Source organism: Hevea brasiliensis, chromosome 3 (assembly GCF_030052815.1).
Source record: "Hevea brasiliensis isolate MT/VB/25A 57/8 chromosome 3, ASM3005281v1, whole genome shotgun sequence".
NCBI lineage: Eukaryota > Viridiplantae > Streptophyta > Magnoliopsida > Malpighiales > Euphorbiaceae > Hevea > Hevea brasiliensis.
In genome coordinates, this window is record NC_079495.1 from 103,253,794 (window position 1) to 103,270,527 (window position 16,734).

At 35.5% G+C, this 16,734-nt stretch overlaps 2 protein-coding genes and 1 pseudogene across 5 annotated transcripts; all 3 read right to left on the reverse strand.

The window, feature by feature from the left end:
- LOC110641417 (NADH dehydrogenase [ubiquinone] iron-sulfur protein 6, mitochondrial) lies at positions 1–2,925 on the reverse strand. Its single transcript, XM_021793117.2, has 3 exons — positions 2,750–2,925; positions 515–599; positions 1–370 (listed from the first exon to the last, which is right to left on the reverse strand). Exons 1-3 carry the CDS (start codon positions 2,861–2,863, stop codon positions 261–263), a joined length of 309 nt encoding a protein of 102 aa, XP_021648809.2. The 5' UTR covers positions 2,864–2,925; the 3' UTR covers positions 1–260.
- Positions 2,926–6,833: 3,908 nt separating this feature from the next.
- LOC110641432 (pentatricopeptide repeat-containing protein At5g27270) lies at positions 6,834–13,802 on the reverse strand. Of its 4 annotated transcripts, none has more exons than XM_021793137.2 (8): positions 13,204–13,802; positions 10,868–11,999; positions 10,378–10,689; positions 9,922–10,026; positions 9,752–9,839; positions 9,519–9,640; positions 8,523–8,587; positions 6,834–8,176 (listed from the first exon to the last, which is right to left on the reverse strand). In XM_021793137.2, the coding sequence occupies exons 1-8, from the start codon at positions 13,744–13,746 to the stop codon at positions 7,604–7,606; spliced, it is 2,940 nt and encodes a 979-aa protein (XP_021648829.2). In that variant the 5' UTR covers positions 13,747–13,802; the 3' UTR covers positions 6,834–7,603. The 4 variants fall into 4 exon arrangements, with proteins under 4 accessions (XP_021648829.2, XP_021648828.2, XP_021648831.2 ...); XM_021793136.2 differs by having other exon boundaries at positions 10,868–12,263; XM_021793139.2 differs by having other exon boundaries at positions 10,868–12,279; positions 13,204–13,338.
- A 676-nt stretch (positions 13,803–14,478) lies between these two features.
- Positions 14,479–16,204, reverse strand: LOC110641429 (heat stress transcription factor A-1b-like; annotated as a pseudogene).
- Between the last annotated feature and the right edge of the window lie 530 nt (positions 16,205–16,734).

Genomic DNA, 16,734 nt, shown 5'->3' on the forward strand with positions numbered 1-16,734 from the left:
TAGTCTAAACCAGACCACATCGATGTAAATAAATAGATAATGGAAATTTGGTTCAGAAAATGACCAAACAAGCAAGATAATGGTCATGCCAAATCCTTATTCTATTGACATTGAACAAATCGAAATGCCTTTAATACAAGGATTTGTCAACTGAAAGTGCAAAGTAATTGAAACAAGTTGACAAAAGATTGACACAGATTTGTCCAAGAACGCCAATCCCCATGCAGATGATTAATATTGAAAATAAGAGCACCATTACTCTAATGATGATGATCCTGCACATAGCGTAGACCACAATACTTGCAGACGGCTGGTTCCTTCAAGTCAAGGCATATGAACTCAATAGGATGCCCGAGTGCAGGATTAGTGTCTGCAACAAGGCACGACAAAGAACACCAATAAACCTACCTCCTTCGCATCTTTTTGGGGGATTGGATGGGATAGAACATATGCTGAAATATTTAAAACTACCATGTTCACAAGTGTAATTCCAAACAATGAACAATAAACCTACCTCCTTCGCATGCAACAATCCTGCCTTCAACCTTGATGGGGGGAATTTCATTGATCAACTCCATTGGAGATTTCTTGCTAGCATCCTACAAATAAAAAGAAACTCTTGGTTATTTGAGTTTTCACTTTGTTAATGCAGACCTCCAATTTAAGAAGTAGAAGAAAAACACAGCAAAAATAAACTTACAGGTAAAACTATTCAATCAGCATAGCAACCATACTACTGACCTAGAGATGGCGTGAAGAGTTAAAGAAATAACTGCTAGAGCAATGAAAGTCCATGATGTCATAGGAATGAACCACAACATCAAGCAATCTCTCAATTAAGTACTAGTAACTTCAAACACAAGGGGAGAAAAGGGAAAATAGAATCCATAAGGTATTAATGATTCTATAAAGAAGTCGGTAATGATCATCATCTGAAAAAACAGTATGGAATGAAGTTCATTAGTTTAGAATAAATCAAATCACAATCTAAAACTGCAACTGTAAGGTTTGTTCTTCCATAGACAAAATCACCTAAAACTAGATAATAATTTTACTAACATAAATGCATGCCATTATAAAGTCACTTTTTCAAAGCATTATATTTATCTTAAAATCCTGTAACCAAAGCTCATAATTTCATGCTGATTTGACATTATTAATTAAGGGTGTAAATGACTCAATCTACTTGTAAGCTATTCAGATTTGAGTTGCTATTAAAAGTTGATTTTTCAATCAAGTTAAGCCAGAACTTGAGTATTTGAATTCATTATATTTATGATTTTACCCAAATCAGATTAAAAGAAAACACCGATTCAAGCTCTTGCAAGTTTATTCAAGCTTAAATTCAAATTTAGTAACAAGCTTGCTTGAGTTTATAATGCATATTGAGTTGACTAAATTTAAGTATTTCAACTATTTCACAAAGTCCATTATTGACTATGAAAGTAAAGACTCAATCAAGATAGCAATTTCATCCGCTGATATAAGAAAAACAAGGATGCTAAGCTAAAATTCACACACTGGCATTCACCAATCTCCAACACTCATAGGAACAGTTATATGACAACTTATCTCCTCTTAATTAAAAGACACAGAGATTTCTAACGGTTTTATGCAAAGAACAATGGCAATTGAATGCACATGTTCAATATTGGAAATTCAGAAACACGGGCAAATATAACCATGTCCAAGCATGTATATGTTTGGAAGTTGCTAAGTCAAACACCATGAATCAACATTGAAATGAGAAACATGTCCATATCCAATAAGACCTACCATCTTACATTGCTTCATCTATATCCTTAGACCATGTGTGATGGAACTAAAGTTGGTATGTAAATGGCTCCACAAAATGGCAAGATACAAACTTAAAGGCACATAACCAACTCCACACAATTCCTATAACCGTCAAGCTAAAACCACGTGCATAGTAAATATTCATAATGATAAAATTGGAAAAGAAGAATGCATTTAAGACTCCAGTATGCAGATGTTTGCTAAATCCCAGTTTCTAGGAGTTGTTTCCTATGTCCAAGAAATAGCAATCTTTTCCCTTGGCAAAATACATCTATAATACTCATATTTTGTTGAAGCGCTGAACGGTTTGCCATGACATACAAGACTTATATATGATCAATTAGTATGTAATCAGTTTGACCTGTATGGAACTTGAGAAAACAAAACAAAATTGTGTGCGGTTGAATAGATAGAAATGAAAAGCTGTGATTATTGACAAAGAATTTCAATGATTGTTTCAAATTCACGGTAGAATTGTATGCTTGATCTAAATGCAAATGAAGAAACTAAAAGATAACTAAGTTTTTTCAAATCATGTTGAACTGAATCTTCTGCAGCTTTGTAAATGACAGTGAACATCTTTAGCACTTGGTACCGAAAATTTACTAGTTATCATCGAAGCCAGTAAGCTTGAGGGATCAAATCCCTTGCTTGTCTAATAATTTAAAATTTTTATGTGAATCCAAGTAATTTTGAATAATAATAATAATAATAATAATAAAATTAGGTCAAGTAAACCACAATCTCAAATCTCAGCCTCATAAAACCAAAATTTCACCAGTTTCAGTACGAAATGCGAATAAAACCACAAATATACCAAATGATAGGTATGATTCAGCAATTATCATACAATAGAGAAGCATGATTATTTTCTTCTTAAAAAGAATCAATAAGGTTCCTCCGCATCCGAAAAAAAAAATTCAAAAAATGATTAAAAAAAAAAGTTAGACACCTGCATCCATTTGGCAGTATGGTTGGTAATTTGACTGGTGACAAGGCTAAAACTTCTGGCGTTCCAACCCAAATTGGAGGATCTCGTTAGGGTTCTCAACAAAGTCGAAGCCATTGTTGGCTGCCACCTGCAATTTTCGAAGAGAGAGATTAAATTTAGAAATTAGAAGAGAAAAGGTAAGGCTACTCTTATAAATTTGGGCGGGTGCTTGGCCCATTGAGAAATCTTCAGGCCCAGCTAGCCCTTTCATGAAATGGGCCAAATTCCTAGGTTTTTTTTCCTGCAGATACACACACACGCACATATATATATATATATATATATATATATATAAAAGACTATATGGAGAAAGAATGGATAGCTGAGCTGGTAGTCCTAAAGTATTAGAAAACCTTCCGATAGCTATGTCCCAAATTTCCCAAATTAATTTTAAAATTATATTTTTTTTTTGAAATAGTTTTAAATTTATATTAACTCCACCTAAGTAGTTTGCGCTTAGCCGGTCCCAAGTCCGGATAAAGGAGGAGGGTTGCGGTAGGTGACAACCAGCGTAAAAATTTCGTCACACCCTATGATATGGATTCAAATGATACTAACGACGCGCTACATCGGAGCCCGGGTGTAGTGATAAATATGCAAGGGTGTAGGGCGTTCACCGAAAGTGACGCGCCATGCCGACGCCCGGGTATGGTGTTAAGTGAGCAAGGGTTCCTACATCATGGACGGGTGTGGGTAAAGAAGTTAGTCCATAGGACAGATAGTAAAGCAAATAGTGGAACAGAACACAAGATAGACATAGAAAACAATAGAAGATATCATAGAAGGAGACCAATTAGAAAGGAGCAGGATAGGAGGAGGATCAGGGTTGGTACTTGGAATGTTGGATCACTTACAGGAAAATTAATGGAACTTGTGGATACCTTGGAAAGGAGAAGGATGAATATTGCTTGCATTCAGGAGACTAAATGGGTAGGAGAGAAAAGTAAGGAAGTGGGTAATTCATGGTACAAACTGTGGTTTACCGAAAAGGAGAGAAACAAGAACGGAGTGGGTATAATCATAGACAGAACATTGAAAGACGCAGTAGTAGCTGTGAAAAGAGTAGGAGATAGAGTTATACTAGTAAAGCTAGTACTAGAAGGAGAAACAATAAATATAGTTAGTGCATATGCCCCACAAATAGGACTAGACAGTGAGAGTAAACAAAGGTTTTGGGAAGATATGGATGATATAATGCAAAGCATACCGAATGAAGAGAATGTTTTCATTGGTGGAGATTTGAATGGACATGTAGGAAGTGATAGACAAGGTTATGAGAATGTTCATGGAGGTTTTGGTTTTGGCAGTCGAAATGAGGAGGGAAAAAGCATCCTGGATTTTGCTATGGCATACGACCTAATACTAGCAAATACCTACTTTATAAAAGAGAGTCACATTTAGTGACTTTCAAAAGTGGGCAACATAGAAGCCAAATCGACTTTCTCTTAACCAGGAAGACAAATAGAGCTCTATGCAAGGATTGCAAGGTCATTCCATGAGAGGCTTTAACAAGTCAACATAGGTTGGTGGTCTTGGATGTTAAGTTTAGGAACAATTCAAGTAAGGTCAGAAGAAATAGTGTAGCTCGAATAAAGTGGTGGGAGTTCAAAGGAGTAAAGCAAGTGAAGTTCAAAAATGAGCTTCTCGAGTCCAAAGTATGGAAGGTAGATATGGAGGCCAATGATATGTGGATACAAATGGCATCAAAGATTAGAGAAGTAGCTAGAAAAGTACTTGGAGAGTCTAAAAGACATGGACCACCCTCAAAAGAGAGATGGTGGTGGAATGAGGAAGTACAAAAGGCAGTGAAGAGAAAAAGGGAATGGTATAAGAAATTACCTAAATGTGATAATAATGAGGCATATGAACAATACAAGATAGCAAAGAAAGAGGCAAAAAAGGCAGTTAGTCAAGCAAGAGCACAGGCCTTTGAAAAGTTATATGAGAAACTTGGAACTAAAGAAGGAGAGAAAGATATTTATAGATTAGCAAGGAGTAGAGAAAAGAAATGTCAAGATCTCAATCAAGTTAGGTGCATTAAGGATAAAGAAGGAAAAGTGTTGGTGAAAGATGAGGACATTAAAGAAAGATGGAGAAATTATTTTAATGATCTCTTTAATAATAGTCAAAATGGTAATAGCGTGAATATAGATTATAGAACAATAGAAAAGAATGTAAATTATACTAGAAGGATTTGATCTTTAGAAGTGAAGGAAGCACTTAAGAGAATGAAAGTGGGTAAAGCCTGTGGACCCGATGAAATACCAATTGAAGTGTGGAAGTATTTGGGAGATATGGGAGTGGCATGATTAACTAAATTATTTAATAAGATTCTAAACTCAAAGAAAATGCCTGATGAATGGAGAAAGAGTATTTTAGTACCTATTTTTAAAAATAAGGGAGACATACAGAGTTACTCAAACTATAGGGGAATTAAACTCATGAGCCATACTATGAAGTTGTGGGAGAGAGTGGTGGAGCATCGACTACGTCATGATACTTCTATCTCTCTCAATCAATTTGGTTTCATGCCCGGTCGTTCAACTATGGAAGCGATCTTTCTCATTAGAAGCTTGATGGAGAAATATAGAGATGTGAAGAAAGATCTACACATGGTTTTTATTGATTTGGAGAAGGCTTATGATAGTGTTCCAAGAGAGGTCTTATGGAATGTGTTAGAACAAAAGAGGGTATCTATTAGGTACATACAAGTATTAAAAGATATGTATGAAGGAGCAACTACTATTGTGCGCACAGTGGGAGGGGACACAAGAGATTTTCCGATCTCAATTGGATTACACCAAGGATCAGCCATAAGCCCTTACCTTTTTACATTAGTTTTAGATGAACTGACGAAACATATACAAGAGAGTATTCCTTGGTGCATGATGTTTGTGGATGATATTGTTCTGATAGATGAGACACGAGAAGGAGTCAATAGAAAGCTAGAACTTTGGAGAAGTACTCTAGAGTCAAAGGGTTTTAAGTTAAGTAGAACGAAAACAGAATACATGCATTGCAAGTTCAGTGAAGGCCAAACTGGTGATAGGGAGGGAGTTAGTTTGAATGGAGTGGTACTGTTACAAAGTAATCACTTTAAATATCTAGGCTCAGTCCTTCAAGTAGATGGGGGATGTGAGGAGGATGTTAGTCATAGGATTAAAGCCGGATGGTTGAAGTGGAGACGTGCCACAGGAGTTTTATGTGATCGTAAGATTCCCAATAAATTGAAAGGAAAATTTTACCGTACAGCCATACGACCGGCTATGTTATATGGTAGTGAGTGTTGGGCACTGAAAGAGTCGCATGCATCTAAGATAAGAGTTGCAGAGATGAGAATGTTAAGGTGAATAAGTGGCCATACTAGACTAGATAAAGTCCGTAATGAGAGTATTAGAGAAAAGGTAGGAGTGGTGCCAATTGAAGATAAGTTGAGAGAAGGGAGATTGAGGTGGTTTGGTCATGTGAAGCGTAGACATACGGAGGCTCCAGTTAGACAAGTAGAGCACATTAGGTTAGAGGATAGAAAGAAAAAAAGGGGTAGACCTAAATTGACTTGGAGGAGAGTAGTACAACATGACTTAGAAGCATTACATATTTCTGAGGATTTAACCCAAAATCGTTTAGAGTGGAAAAAGCGAATCCATATAGCCGACCCCAAATTTTTTGGATAAAGGTTTAGTTGAATTGAGTTTTAAAATTATATTACTAATTTTATTAACTTTTATATTAATCTTTTATCTACATTAAAGCTTTTTATTAATTTTAAAATTAAAGTGTTCATTTTATTTATTTTTATCGAATTTTTTTTATTTATTTCAAAATAAAATTACTGGTTTTGTTTTATAAATCTATGTCTCATTTGACCTTTTCCAAATTAAATTGTTAATTTTATTTTTTTTTCTATTAATTTATTCTAAAAGTAAAAATTTAAGGGTATAATTAGCTCGAATTAAATATTACAGACCGAATCAACTAGTCATCCAAAGTTGAAAGACCTTTATAATTGTTTAACCTTAATTTGATATAAATGCAAAAAAAAAAAAAAGGGTCCAAATAGAATTTAGTTGAATTGAACTTGTGCAGGCTTTAGGTTTGCAAACTCATTCATGCAGTTCTTGAATAAATCCTAAGTAAGAAAGGAAACACTATTGACAAAATAGAGAGGTCACAAGTCCCAGGTGGTTGCATTCTAGTTTATAAATGCTACTAGAACAAGAGGCTGCGACTCACTTCTTCTGGCACATCTTCAAAGAATGCACATTACTGCAGCTTCAAAGAATTATGTATTTACGTTCAAGAATATTAAGCACAACTGCTGTACCAAACTGGATGGCAGTTTCAAAAGGGAAGCAAATGTCAAAACTTTCAGATCATCCGGTACGTATCACATAACTGCTGCTGTGCGTGGCACCGCCATCTCTATCATGCATTTTCTAGTTAAGTTGCCTTAGTCCATGAACAATCTTCTTAAACATCTTTGCTATACAATTTATCTTCATATACTGGAGGAGCTCTTCGCTGAATGGTGAAAGAACAGCGGTATGGACTCTTAATCCACTACTGTGTCACCTCTGGTATGCAATCATGCAGCATTTGTTCATAGTTACTCATAGATCGTTCAAGTTTGGGGCATCTCCCTCAAACATGAGGCCTAAGCTTTCATAGAGATGGTGTTCTCCACCACTTGAACAAAAGAGGAATAGCAATAGAAATTCACCAACAAATGATTGTTTCTACTCATCATTGCTCCATATAAACATAAGAATTCCTCTGCGTCATTTTGCTCTCCAGGTTATGTAGTGCATCGTAAAGTTACCTCTGACACACATCAGTAGCTTCTATCTTTGATCCAACTTCAAGGTTACTGAGGAATGGGATCCTCAAATTGTTCATGGATCCCAAAAGAACTTCAGCCATGTGTTTCTTTCCGGCAAAATTGTACAAATGTACAGCCGCACTCATAATGAACCGATCAGGTTCTACAGACTCCCTCATCTGCTCAAAAAAGTGTATACCTTCTTCCACATGTCGATAATCCATGTAACCTCTAAGCATAGTCTGATGACAAGCAAGATCAGGACTTAAACCAGTTGTCAATAGTTTTTTATAAACCCTTTCTGCTTCTATCATTAGACCAGCTTTTGCATAAGCAGAGAGTAAGAGGTGAAAATGAGCACAGGAAGGTGGGATGCCTTTCTTCTGCATAGCATCAATCGTCTCCTCAGCCTCGGAGTATTTCAAATTCTCTGTATAAGCTCGAACAAGAGAGAGGTATGTAAAGGAGTCTGGTGGCCAGCCATCTCTCTGCATGCCACGAAAAAGTCCCTCAACTTCATGATAAAGTCCCGCCATGGCATACACATTGATCATAATGTTGTAGCTAACCTGCATTTTCCCAGTGAACAAGGGATTAAGCAGTTATGCTTTCGAAAATAGCTCATAGTGAATTCAGCTATTTGACACGAGTGAATGCTAGAATAGTTACTCTAGCGTTTGAGGGCAGAATTAAAATGAATAATTAAAATTAATGAACTTGTCATCATATATTGACATTACATCAAAGGATATCAGTTTTATGATAAAAAAATCAACCCAATGACAGAAAGATAGGCCCATTTCACACACACAAATGCACATATATAGAGATGTCGTTTTCATGTAGCCATCATATGGTATGCAAATTCCTTCAAACCTAGCCTCTATAGTTTCAGCAGTAAATATATGAATATACCTTCCCTGGTTTTATCCCTTCTTCCTGCATTTTGGTGAACAGAAGTGATGCTTCATGTGTCTTACCTTCAGAGAGAACAAAAATTTCAACGTTATGGACTATCTTGAGCAAGAATGAATGTGATACCTTGTTCATTAAAGTACCAATATAGAATATAATTAAAAAGAGTTGAATCTGCCACCTCATAAGACCATTTAGCTATATTGGGCAAGGATATAATGCATATATTGAGTTGATGTCTTTTTTTTCAGGTATAAATACTATAATATACATAAATGATATGGAAAGTAATGTAATAAAAAATATATATATATATAATTGAATGAGAAATGTAATGTAATGGCCAGTCTAATCCTGTATTTGGCTGCAAAATGAAAAATAATGTAATATAAACCATTTTTATCCCCATATTTAGTTTATCCAGCAGTGGTGATGGGGTGGAAGCAGTAGTCTTAGGGTGGTGATGGAGGTGGTGGCGGTGGCAGTAACAATTGCGGGACGGCAGTGGAAGTAAAAATAAGTAATAAAGTAAATGAAATGAACATATGATAACATAATTTTTTGTATGTAAAGGGCAATAAATTAAGTAAATCAATGATGATTTTTAACGTGATTCATGCTACATTACAATAGATTTTCTTCATGCAACTAAAGAAAGTAGCAAATAATGTAATTTAATCACAATTACATTACAGTTTTGATTACATTTTACCAAACATAGCCTAAGTGCAAACAGACATGCTATAGATGGTGACATCTCATTAATGCCTTGCGTGCTAACCATAAACTAAGCCAAAATATAAAGAACTTGAAGTGCAGTGACATTTCTTTCAAAAGTTAAAAGCAATAATGAAAGGGAGAGACATCATTCTTTAAAGTATGTTAAAAATAAAATAGTTCACTTCACCAAAAAAAAAAGGACCTCAAAAAATTTTAATGTATTTGCAAAACATAAAATATTACTACTCATTAATGGAGGCAGAGGTAGCTCATTACCAGCCTTGCCATAATAGCTAATAATGTTCATGTATGCCTTCTCATCCAGAGGCACACCCAAGCTGCAAGCAGTATTTAAGATCTCTGCAACTTTATCCAGCTTCCGACCTCGTCCATAAACACTGCATTAGTAGTTAATTAATAAAAGCTGCAACAACTCCCCATATATAGAAAAACATTCAGGTATACAAATAACATTATTTTGAGTCATTTTCCTTCCATCAGGTTGTCACCTAATCATGGAGTTGTATGTCTGAATTGATGGAGTAACACTTAAGGAAATCATTCGTTCATAGATGCTGGCTGCAAAATGCAATCTCCCTGCAACATTACCTCTACAGATCAATGCATGCTTTTTTCTGTACTTATCTAGGAAAAAAATGATGATATAATCTGTATCTACCTGCTTCTAGCATTGCCTTGATGAAAATATTGTATGCCATGGTATCAAGCTCCATATTGTCATGAATACTCTTGCGAATAACATTCTCTGCTTCTCGAGGTTTGCCTGGGAATGGAGTAATTCTTGTCACTAATCAAAATAGCCATAGATGTAACTAAATAATAGATCAATAAACACTATGAACTACACCACAAGCATGCCTATTTTAACTGCCTTCACAAAGATAAATGATAAATCACCGACTTAGGTGAGATGGAAGCTTTAACTTTTGGAACCTATAACTGTTGTGGGCAACAAAATGTTAATTCATGAGGATGAATCTTTGTAAATGTGAAAGAGGTTTAGATTATATCTACATATACATAGACTTGCTTGAAAATGTAATCAACTTACTACCTACCAAAGAATGTTAGAAAATAAAATAAACTTTACTAGCCTATAAAGAGGCATTCCTACCACATTTAGTCAATGCATTCACAATTATGCTGATACCAACAGCACCCAGATTGTGACCTCGATCAGTTAATTCTTTATAGAGAGAGTAAGCTTCCTCTGATTTACCACATTTAACATATGCATCAATCATTGAGTTAACTATTGACTTTCCACATAATGGGGAATCTGCAACTGTTGCAAAGACCTCTTGAGCTTGCTTCAGCTTTTGTCTTTTACCATATAGATTAATCAATGAAGCAATTATTTCATCCTCTAATCTGAAGCCTAGCTTGGTTACTTGAGCACTAATTGTGTCTGCTTCACATACATCACCTATGTAGAAGAAGACATGTTAGTCCCAATAGAGAGGAAGGAGAAAAAAGAGAAATTGCTCTGTATTCATGCCACAGCATGAATTCATAGAATTATAATGACAAATAAAACTCTTATGCTGAGATGCAGAAATAAATAAATAGTACCAATCACAAGATGAGGAAGGTGGGTTTCTCACCTTCCCTGATGAAGCTGCTAACTAGTTGATTCAGTGTAGACAAACCACCAGCAGTCTCAAGCAACAACTTCAGGATTTCTTCCATCTTACTGAAGCTACCATGTCTCAAATACAATGTAAAGATAAGCCCGAAAGCCATAGTGTCAGGTTGATCAAAGACCAAGAAGTGTTTACATTCCTTGTTTTCTCCATGCATAATCTTGAAAAAAGTCTGGAAGAAACTACAATCTTTGAATGATTTATTAGTACCCATCTCTTTTGTCAGTTGCTCAGCATCTCTTAGCATACCCTCCTTGCAAAGTACTTTAATGGCTGTCTTGTAAAGCTCCTCATCAAAATCTACTTGATCTTTTATTATTTGGATGATAAAATCTTTAGCCTTTTCAGCCAACTGCAGTCTTAGATACAAATTGAGCATGTCATTACAAGAACCAGCATCAGGAAGTCCAGTCTTTGATAAAACTTGAAATGTAACTTCAGCAGAGTCCAGATCTTCTTTCATAACATAGCACTGCAATAGAACAATATAAGCAAATCTTGATGACCAAATGTCTCTTGACTTCATCACTTCAATAACACTCAAAGCTTTCTCAACATTTCCTGAATTAAGATGGACTTGTGCCATCGCTAAATATGTTTTCTCATCACTCAGCATACCCAGTTGCTCAACCTCTTCAAATGTTTTCTGTGCATCGTCATACAGGCCAAGTTTCCCATATATTCTGATGAGCAAGCCATAGATAACTTCATCCACAGCAATTTTCTTGCTTTGCATTTCTGTAAATAGAGAAAGGGCTTTAGAATAATCTCCGTTTTTGTAATACATGGTCAGAAGTGAAGCACAGGTGAAGTTACTTGGAACAATTCCATGAGATCTCATATCCTCATATAATCTCCCTGCTTCATCCCAGTTACAATTTTTGGTACTTATGGTAATAAGCAAGCTATATGTCACTTCCTCAGGCACGTGCCCACTGTTATTCATCTCATTAAAGATTTTTAGAGCCTCCTCATGAAAACCTTCCTTGACAAGTGAACTGATGACTACGGTATAAGTAAAATTATTGGGCGCAACCCCTTTATTCACCATTTGCCTCCATAATTCTATGACCTTGCCATGAAGTGATTTCTTCTGCAAAGAGGACAACATAAAGTTGTAAACTGAAACTGACAGTATAATTCCCCTTTCTTGTACAGCAGAATAAAATGAAAACATAGCCTTATGACGTCCCCATCTGGCATATGAACACAACATAGTACCACAAGCAACTTCATCAGGCTCACATCCTGCTTCAAGCATTTCCAAGAAGGTCTGTTCAGCCAACTTGATTTTTCCAACTTGCCCATATATTCGTAAAACAATTGTGTAGACTATAACACTTGGGCGATAGCTTAACTGTTAGAGCACAACTCTGTCATTACACGAAATTAATTTCTGGATTTTTTTTTTCTAGGATAATAAACAAAAAACCAAAAAGAATGAAAACTGAACTAAGTTTGTGCCGTGCAGGAAATTTTAAATAATAAGAACAAGAATAACGCTATTGCAAGCATTGCTAAGTATCCTCAGAGCACATAACAGAAATTAACTTAAAAATTTTCAACAAACCAACTGTGATGAAATTGCTAGAATAGAATATCAATTCTAACCAATGCAATGAATATCACCATAAAATATAAACTACCTTCAAGTGATTCAAAACATTATTTGTAGGTTTACATCAAATTCACAAGGATACTACATTAAATTTAAGAAAAAATGGCGGGTACAAAAGAGATCCTTCCTACTGTATGTTAATTGAATGTCATTATGAGCAACAACAACGACCAGGACCATCAAATTACACACAAAGAAATAGCAAATTAGATTTTTGAAGCGTAAAAAAGAAATATTACACAGTAACCTTATCCAAGCCCTCCAAAAATTCACTCAAACCCAAACAGAAAACAATCATTCTAGGTAAATGCCACACCACCTACAGTTTCATCTGAAATAAACACTCTTTTGCCGCTACCACTGAAACCCAGATGAAGTTAATCAAAGTAGAACATCCGTGCACACTCACCTAAAATTCCATGTAATGTTAAGCACGGACAAACAATAGTCATCTGAACATAACAAAAATCTAGAATAAATTCATCAGAAAATAACAAAAATCTAGAATAAAATTATGTCAGTAAGCACTCTCTAAACCCACCAAACACTCTCTAAACCCACAAAAAACAACAAACGTCTCAAACAAAGAATTCTACACTTAATACTAAAAAAACCAGTATGAATATAGATATATACACTCAGAAAAATATATAAATAAATGAAAAGCAAGTGAACACACCTGCATTTTCATCCAGGCAAAGAAGTCTCTAGCCTCCCTCCATCCTTTCTGCTCCTTCAAAACAGTACACATCTCTCTAAAGCTCAACTTACCCACAAACCCACTCATCACCAGCCTGATATTCCTCTCCTCCTCTCTCTTCCCAGCCATGGACCTCACAGTCTTTATGGCGGCAACTACATGCTTCCCATAAAGTCTGCCATTCCTATCATCCTGCAAGTACTGCACCATCTGGTCAGGCGTTCTCTTTATCCACTTGGGAGTCTGGGCGCGAGGACCCTGGTGTTTACGGAGCAAGCTCAAGTACTGCGCTTTAGCTTTGATTATGCGCCTGGCGTCGTCGTCTGAGAGAGGCTTCTTGGGGTTCTTGGATTTGGGTTTGGGTTTTGAAATATTGCCGTCGCTCAAGGACCAGGGGTCCGAATGAATTGAGGACTTGATGGGGATTTTGAAGTTTGAGTTTGGTGGTTTTGAGGGTTTGGGTTTTGGCTTGGGAGGCGGAGGGAGGAAGGAGGGCTTGAGGCCGAGGACGACGGTATCCATCTTCTCTTTTTCGTCTTTTCCCGGGCAATTGGGATTTTGTTTAGCGGATGATGATAATTTTTATTTTAATTCTTATTTCTTATGATATTTTTTATATTGTATTCCATTTATTTTTTTTTATTTCTGAATAAAATTTTAATTGATTTCAATCATATCAATAATAAATTTTTCACTTAATTTAAAAATAATTCTATTTCCTAATTAATAAATTTATTTTTTTTATGTGTGTACATGTATATAAAACTAAAATTATTAATTTTTATCTTTTTACGTATTTATATTAATGTTTAATATTTATATAAATTCATTAAATAGAAAATTATATAATAATTTTTATTTTTCATCAAAATTTAGTTTTTATTGTCTACTTAACCAGGTAAACATATACCATAATACATGAATTTTATTAAAAATATTTTAAATTATTTTTTTTTAAAGAGAAAAGACGCTTCTACTGTTATTTTAAATTATTTAGTAATTATTAAATTAAATATTTATAATAAGATTTGTGTAAAATTAACTAAAATATATAATATAAATATTTGATCTATCTGTTATTAAATTCATTCTTATATAAATTCAAATTTATAATAATCATAAGAATGAAAAACAAACAGCAGTAATTTACAAGAGCAGCACTAGGATAGAAGCATCAGCAATATCAGCTTGGAGGAAAACAACAGCAAATAGAGTCAATTACTTGAATAGTTGTATCAATTGAAGACAATGGACACATTTTCATTCAATGGAATATTATATCCTACAAATCCTAGATAAAATGCTACTGAAAAATTCCAGAAACCAGTGCCAAATGCAATAAGGCCTAAGCAGCTCATAAGAGAATTTTCTCTAGCAGAACTTCCAAGGGTTATTGCACTTCTTGCAGCTAACATAAGATGTCACAGATTCATCACTGTTCCTTGTCTGCAATTGGTAGTAGGTTGTCTGGCTTTCAGCTAAAATAAATATCCTTCCTTCACAATTCAGCTGCAGTTATGACGCACCGAATATCAAGACTTCCATTCTGTGGCATCAAATAATTGTCATCTGGTCTTGATTTACGTTAGTTTTAGTTCTTTTTTTTTTTTGTTCTAGCATGGAATTGTGCTTTACATCATATAAATTATTTTATTGCAAAGTCAGGAATTGACAAATTTTGTGTTAGGAATTTCAATAGAGCTTTCTAGCACAATTCCTTGTCTCCCAGCGAAGTTACGAAGAGCTGCATCTTGCCCAGAATTATGCATTTTCATCTCAGAAATATGATCTGTTTTAACACAGTCAGTTACAGCACATGATGGAGATTGGACCTCAGAAATGGCATTGCATGGATGACTGACAGAAAACCCTGACTCAACAGGCAAAAATGAAGGTCCAGAAGTTGGTTGAACATCTGAAATCATCAATCTGAGATCCGACTTGAAGCATTGTTGCTGTCTAATGCGCTGAAAGAAGGAAGATTACCAATCAGGAAAGGACCAGAATTGTTTATTGATGGTTCCAACCTAGATGATGAATTCATCTTAAGGATCTGGTGCAGCATTGCTTTTGCTGCTTCATTCATTGAAGAGTGGAATTTCACAATCTGGCCATTGGGCGAATTACTGTCAGGCTTAACTGCCAAATTTTCTTCCTCCTGCCCTGGAAGTCTCCTCTTTTTAGTGCCCCCAAGCCTGTTGCTTTCATTATTCTGCTGTACAAACTGATTTAAGAAGCCTGGCTTTGCATGGCCTTTGCAAGGAGTTGCTGTCGCTGCTCCATTGCCTGAACAAATTGCCCTACAGTTTGCAACCTACAGCTTGCTGCTGCTGCCTCAATCTAACAAGTTCCTGCATAAGCACATTATTGTCCCGTTTCAGTCTTTCAACATCTTCCTCTGGCCCAAACATCCCAACTTCAACAATGCTGCAACTTTAGAGCTCTGAACCTGAGCTGGTTGATTACCCTGTCCATGAAGAGACTTTTTCCTAAATATACTCTTCAAGAGATGCTTCTGCCCATTTGCAAATTCATAGCGATCTGGGTCAACTTTCCTGAAACCCTCCTTCAAGAAGGAAGGAGACATCAAGGAATGATATAGCCACTAACAACAGGGTTGTTAGTCATTGCCAAGAATATTTAACCCAAGAATGTGGAACACAACAAATGCACCAAGCAGGTTCAAAATCTGAAGTCTGAACACATTAAAAATGTAGCATCTGATTTAAATTTCACATGATAAATATAGTTACAAGTCATTAATTGATACATTTTTATTGGCCCAATAAAGAGAAATTTAATGGACTATTCTCTAGTAATATATGGAACCAAGCAACCAAGGTTAACACAATGCACATTTGTGGCCTTCAATGAAAATAGTCAGAAGGTTCACACAAGTTCCAAGCTTGAACTCTGTAGTTTTGTATAGACCATCAGACTCCATAAAGAAAAATTCATTAGCTACTTTTGAGTTGTATAGACTACTTTCAGAAAAGCACAAGTCATCTCAAAAATAATTTCACATTCCCTGGCCCAACTCAAAAATAATTCTTGCCATCCTAACTTTTAATTCTTTATATAATTGACGTTGCAGTGGGCTACAGTAGACCTATCGATTGCAATTGCAATACTTAAATTTGATTCATATACAACTTTAAGGGAAAAAAAATTAACAAATTGTTAACCTACTTTAAATCAACCATAGTTAAGTTCAGAAGAACCCTAAAATTAAAATAATAACTAATCTCAATTGTTCCTACGACAGTACTTGAAAAGAAGTCACATAGCCCTAATAAGCGTAAAACAGAGCGGTGATTTGGGAAGCAAACGCCAAGTAGGCTTCGTCTTCTTAGCAAAAGTACTACATTCCACATTCTTCTTCATCACTCTCTGCTTCTTGAACTTGGGGCTTGAGGTTGTAACTTTCATGCAAGATCGAAGCTTCTTCTTGGGAACACTGTCCATGGTACTCGGACTCAGAGAAGCAGTAGCAGCAGAAGCAGTTGCCAA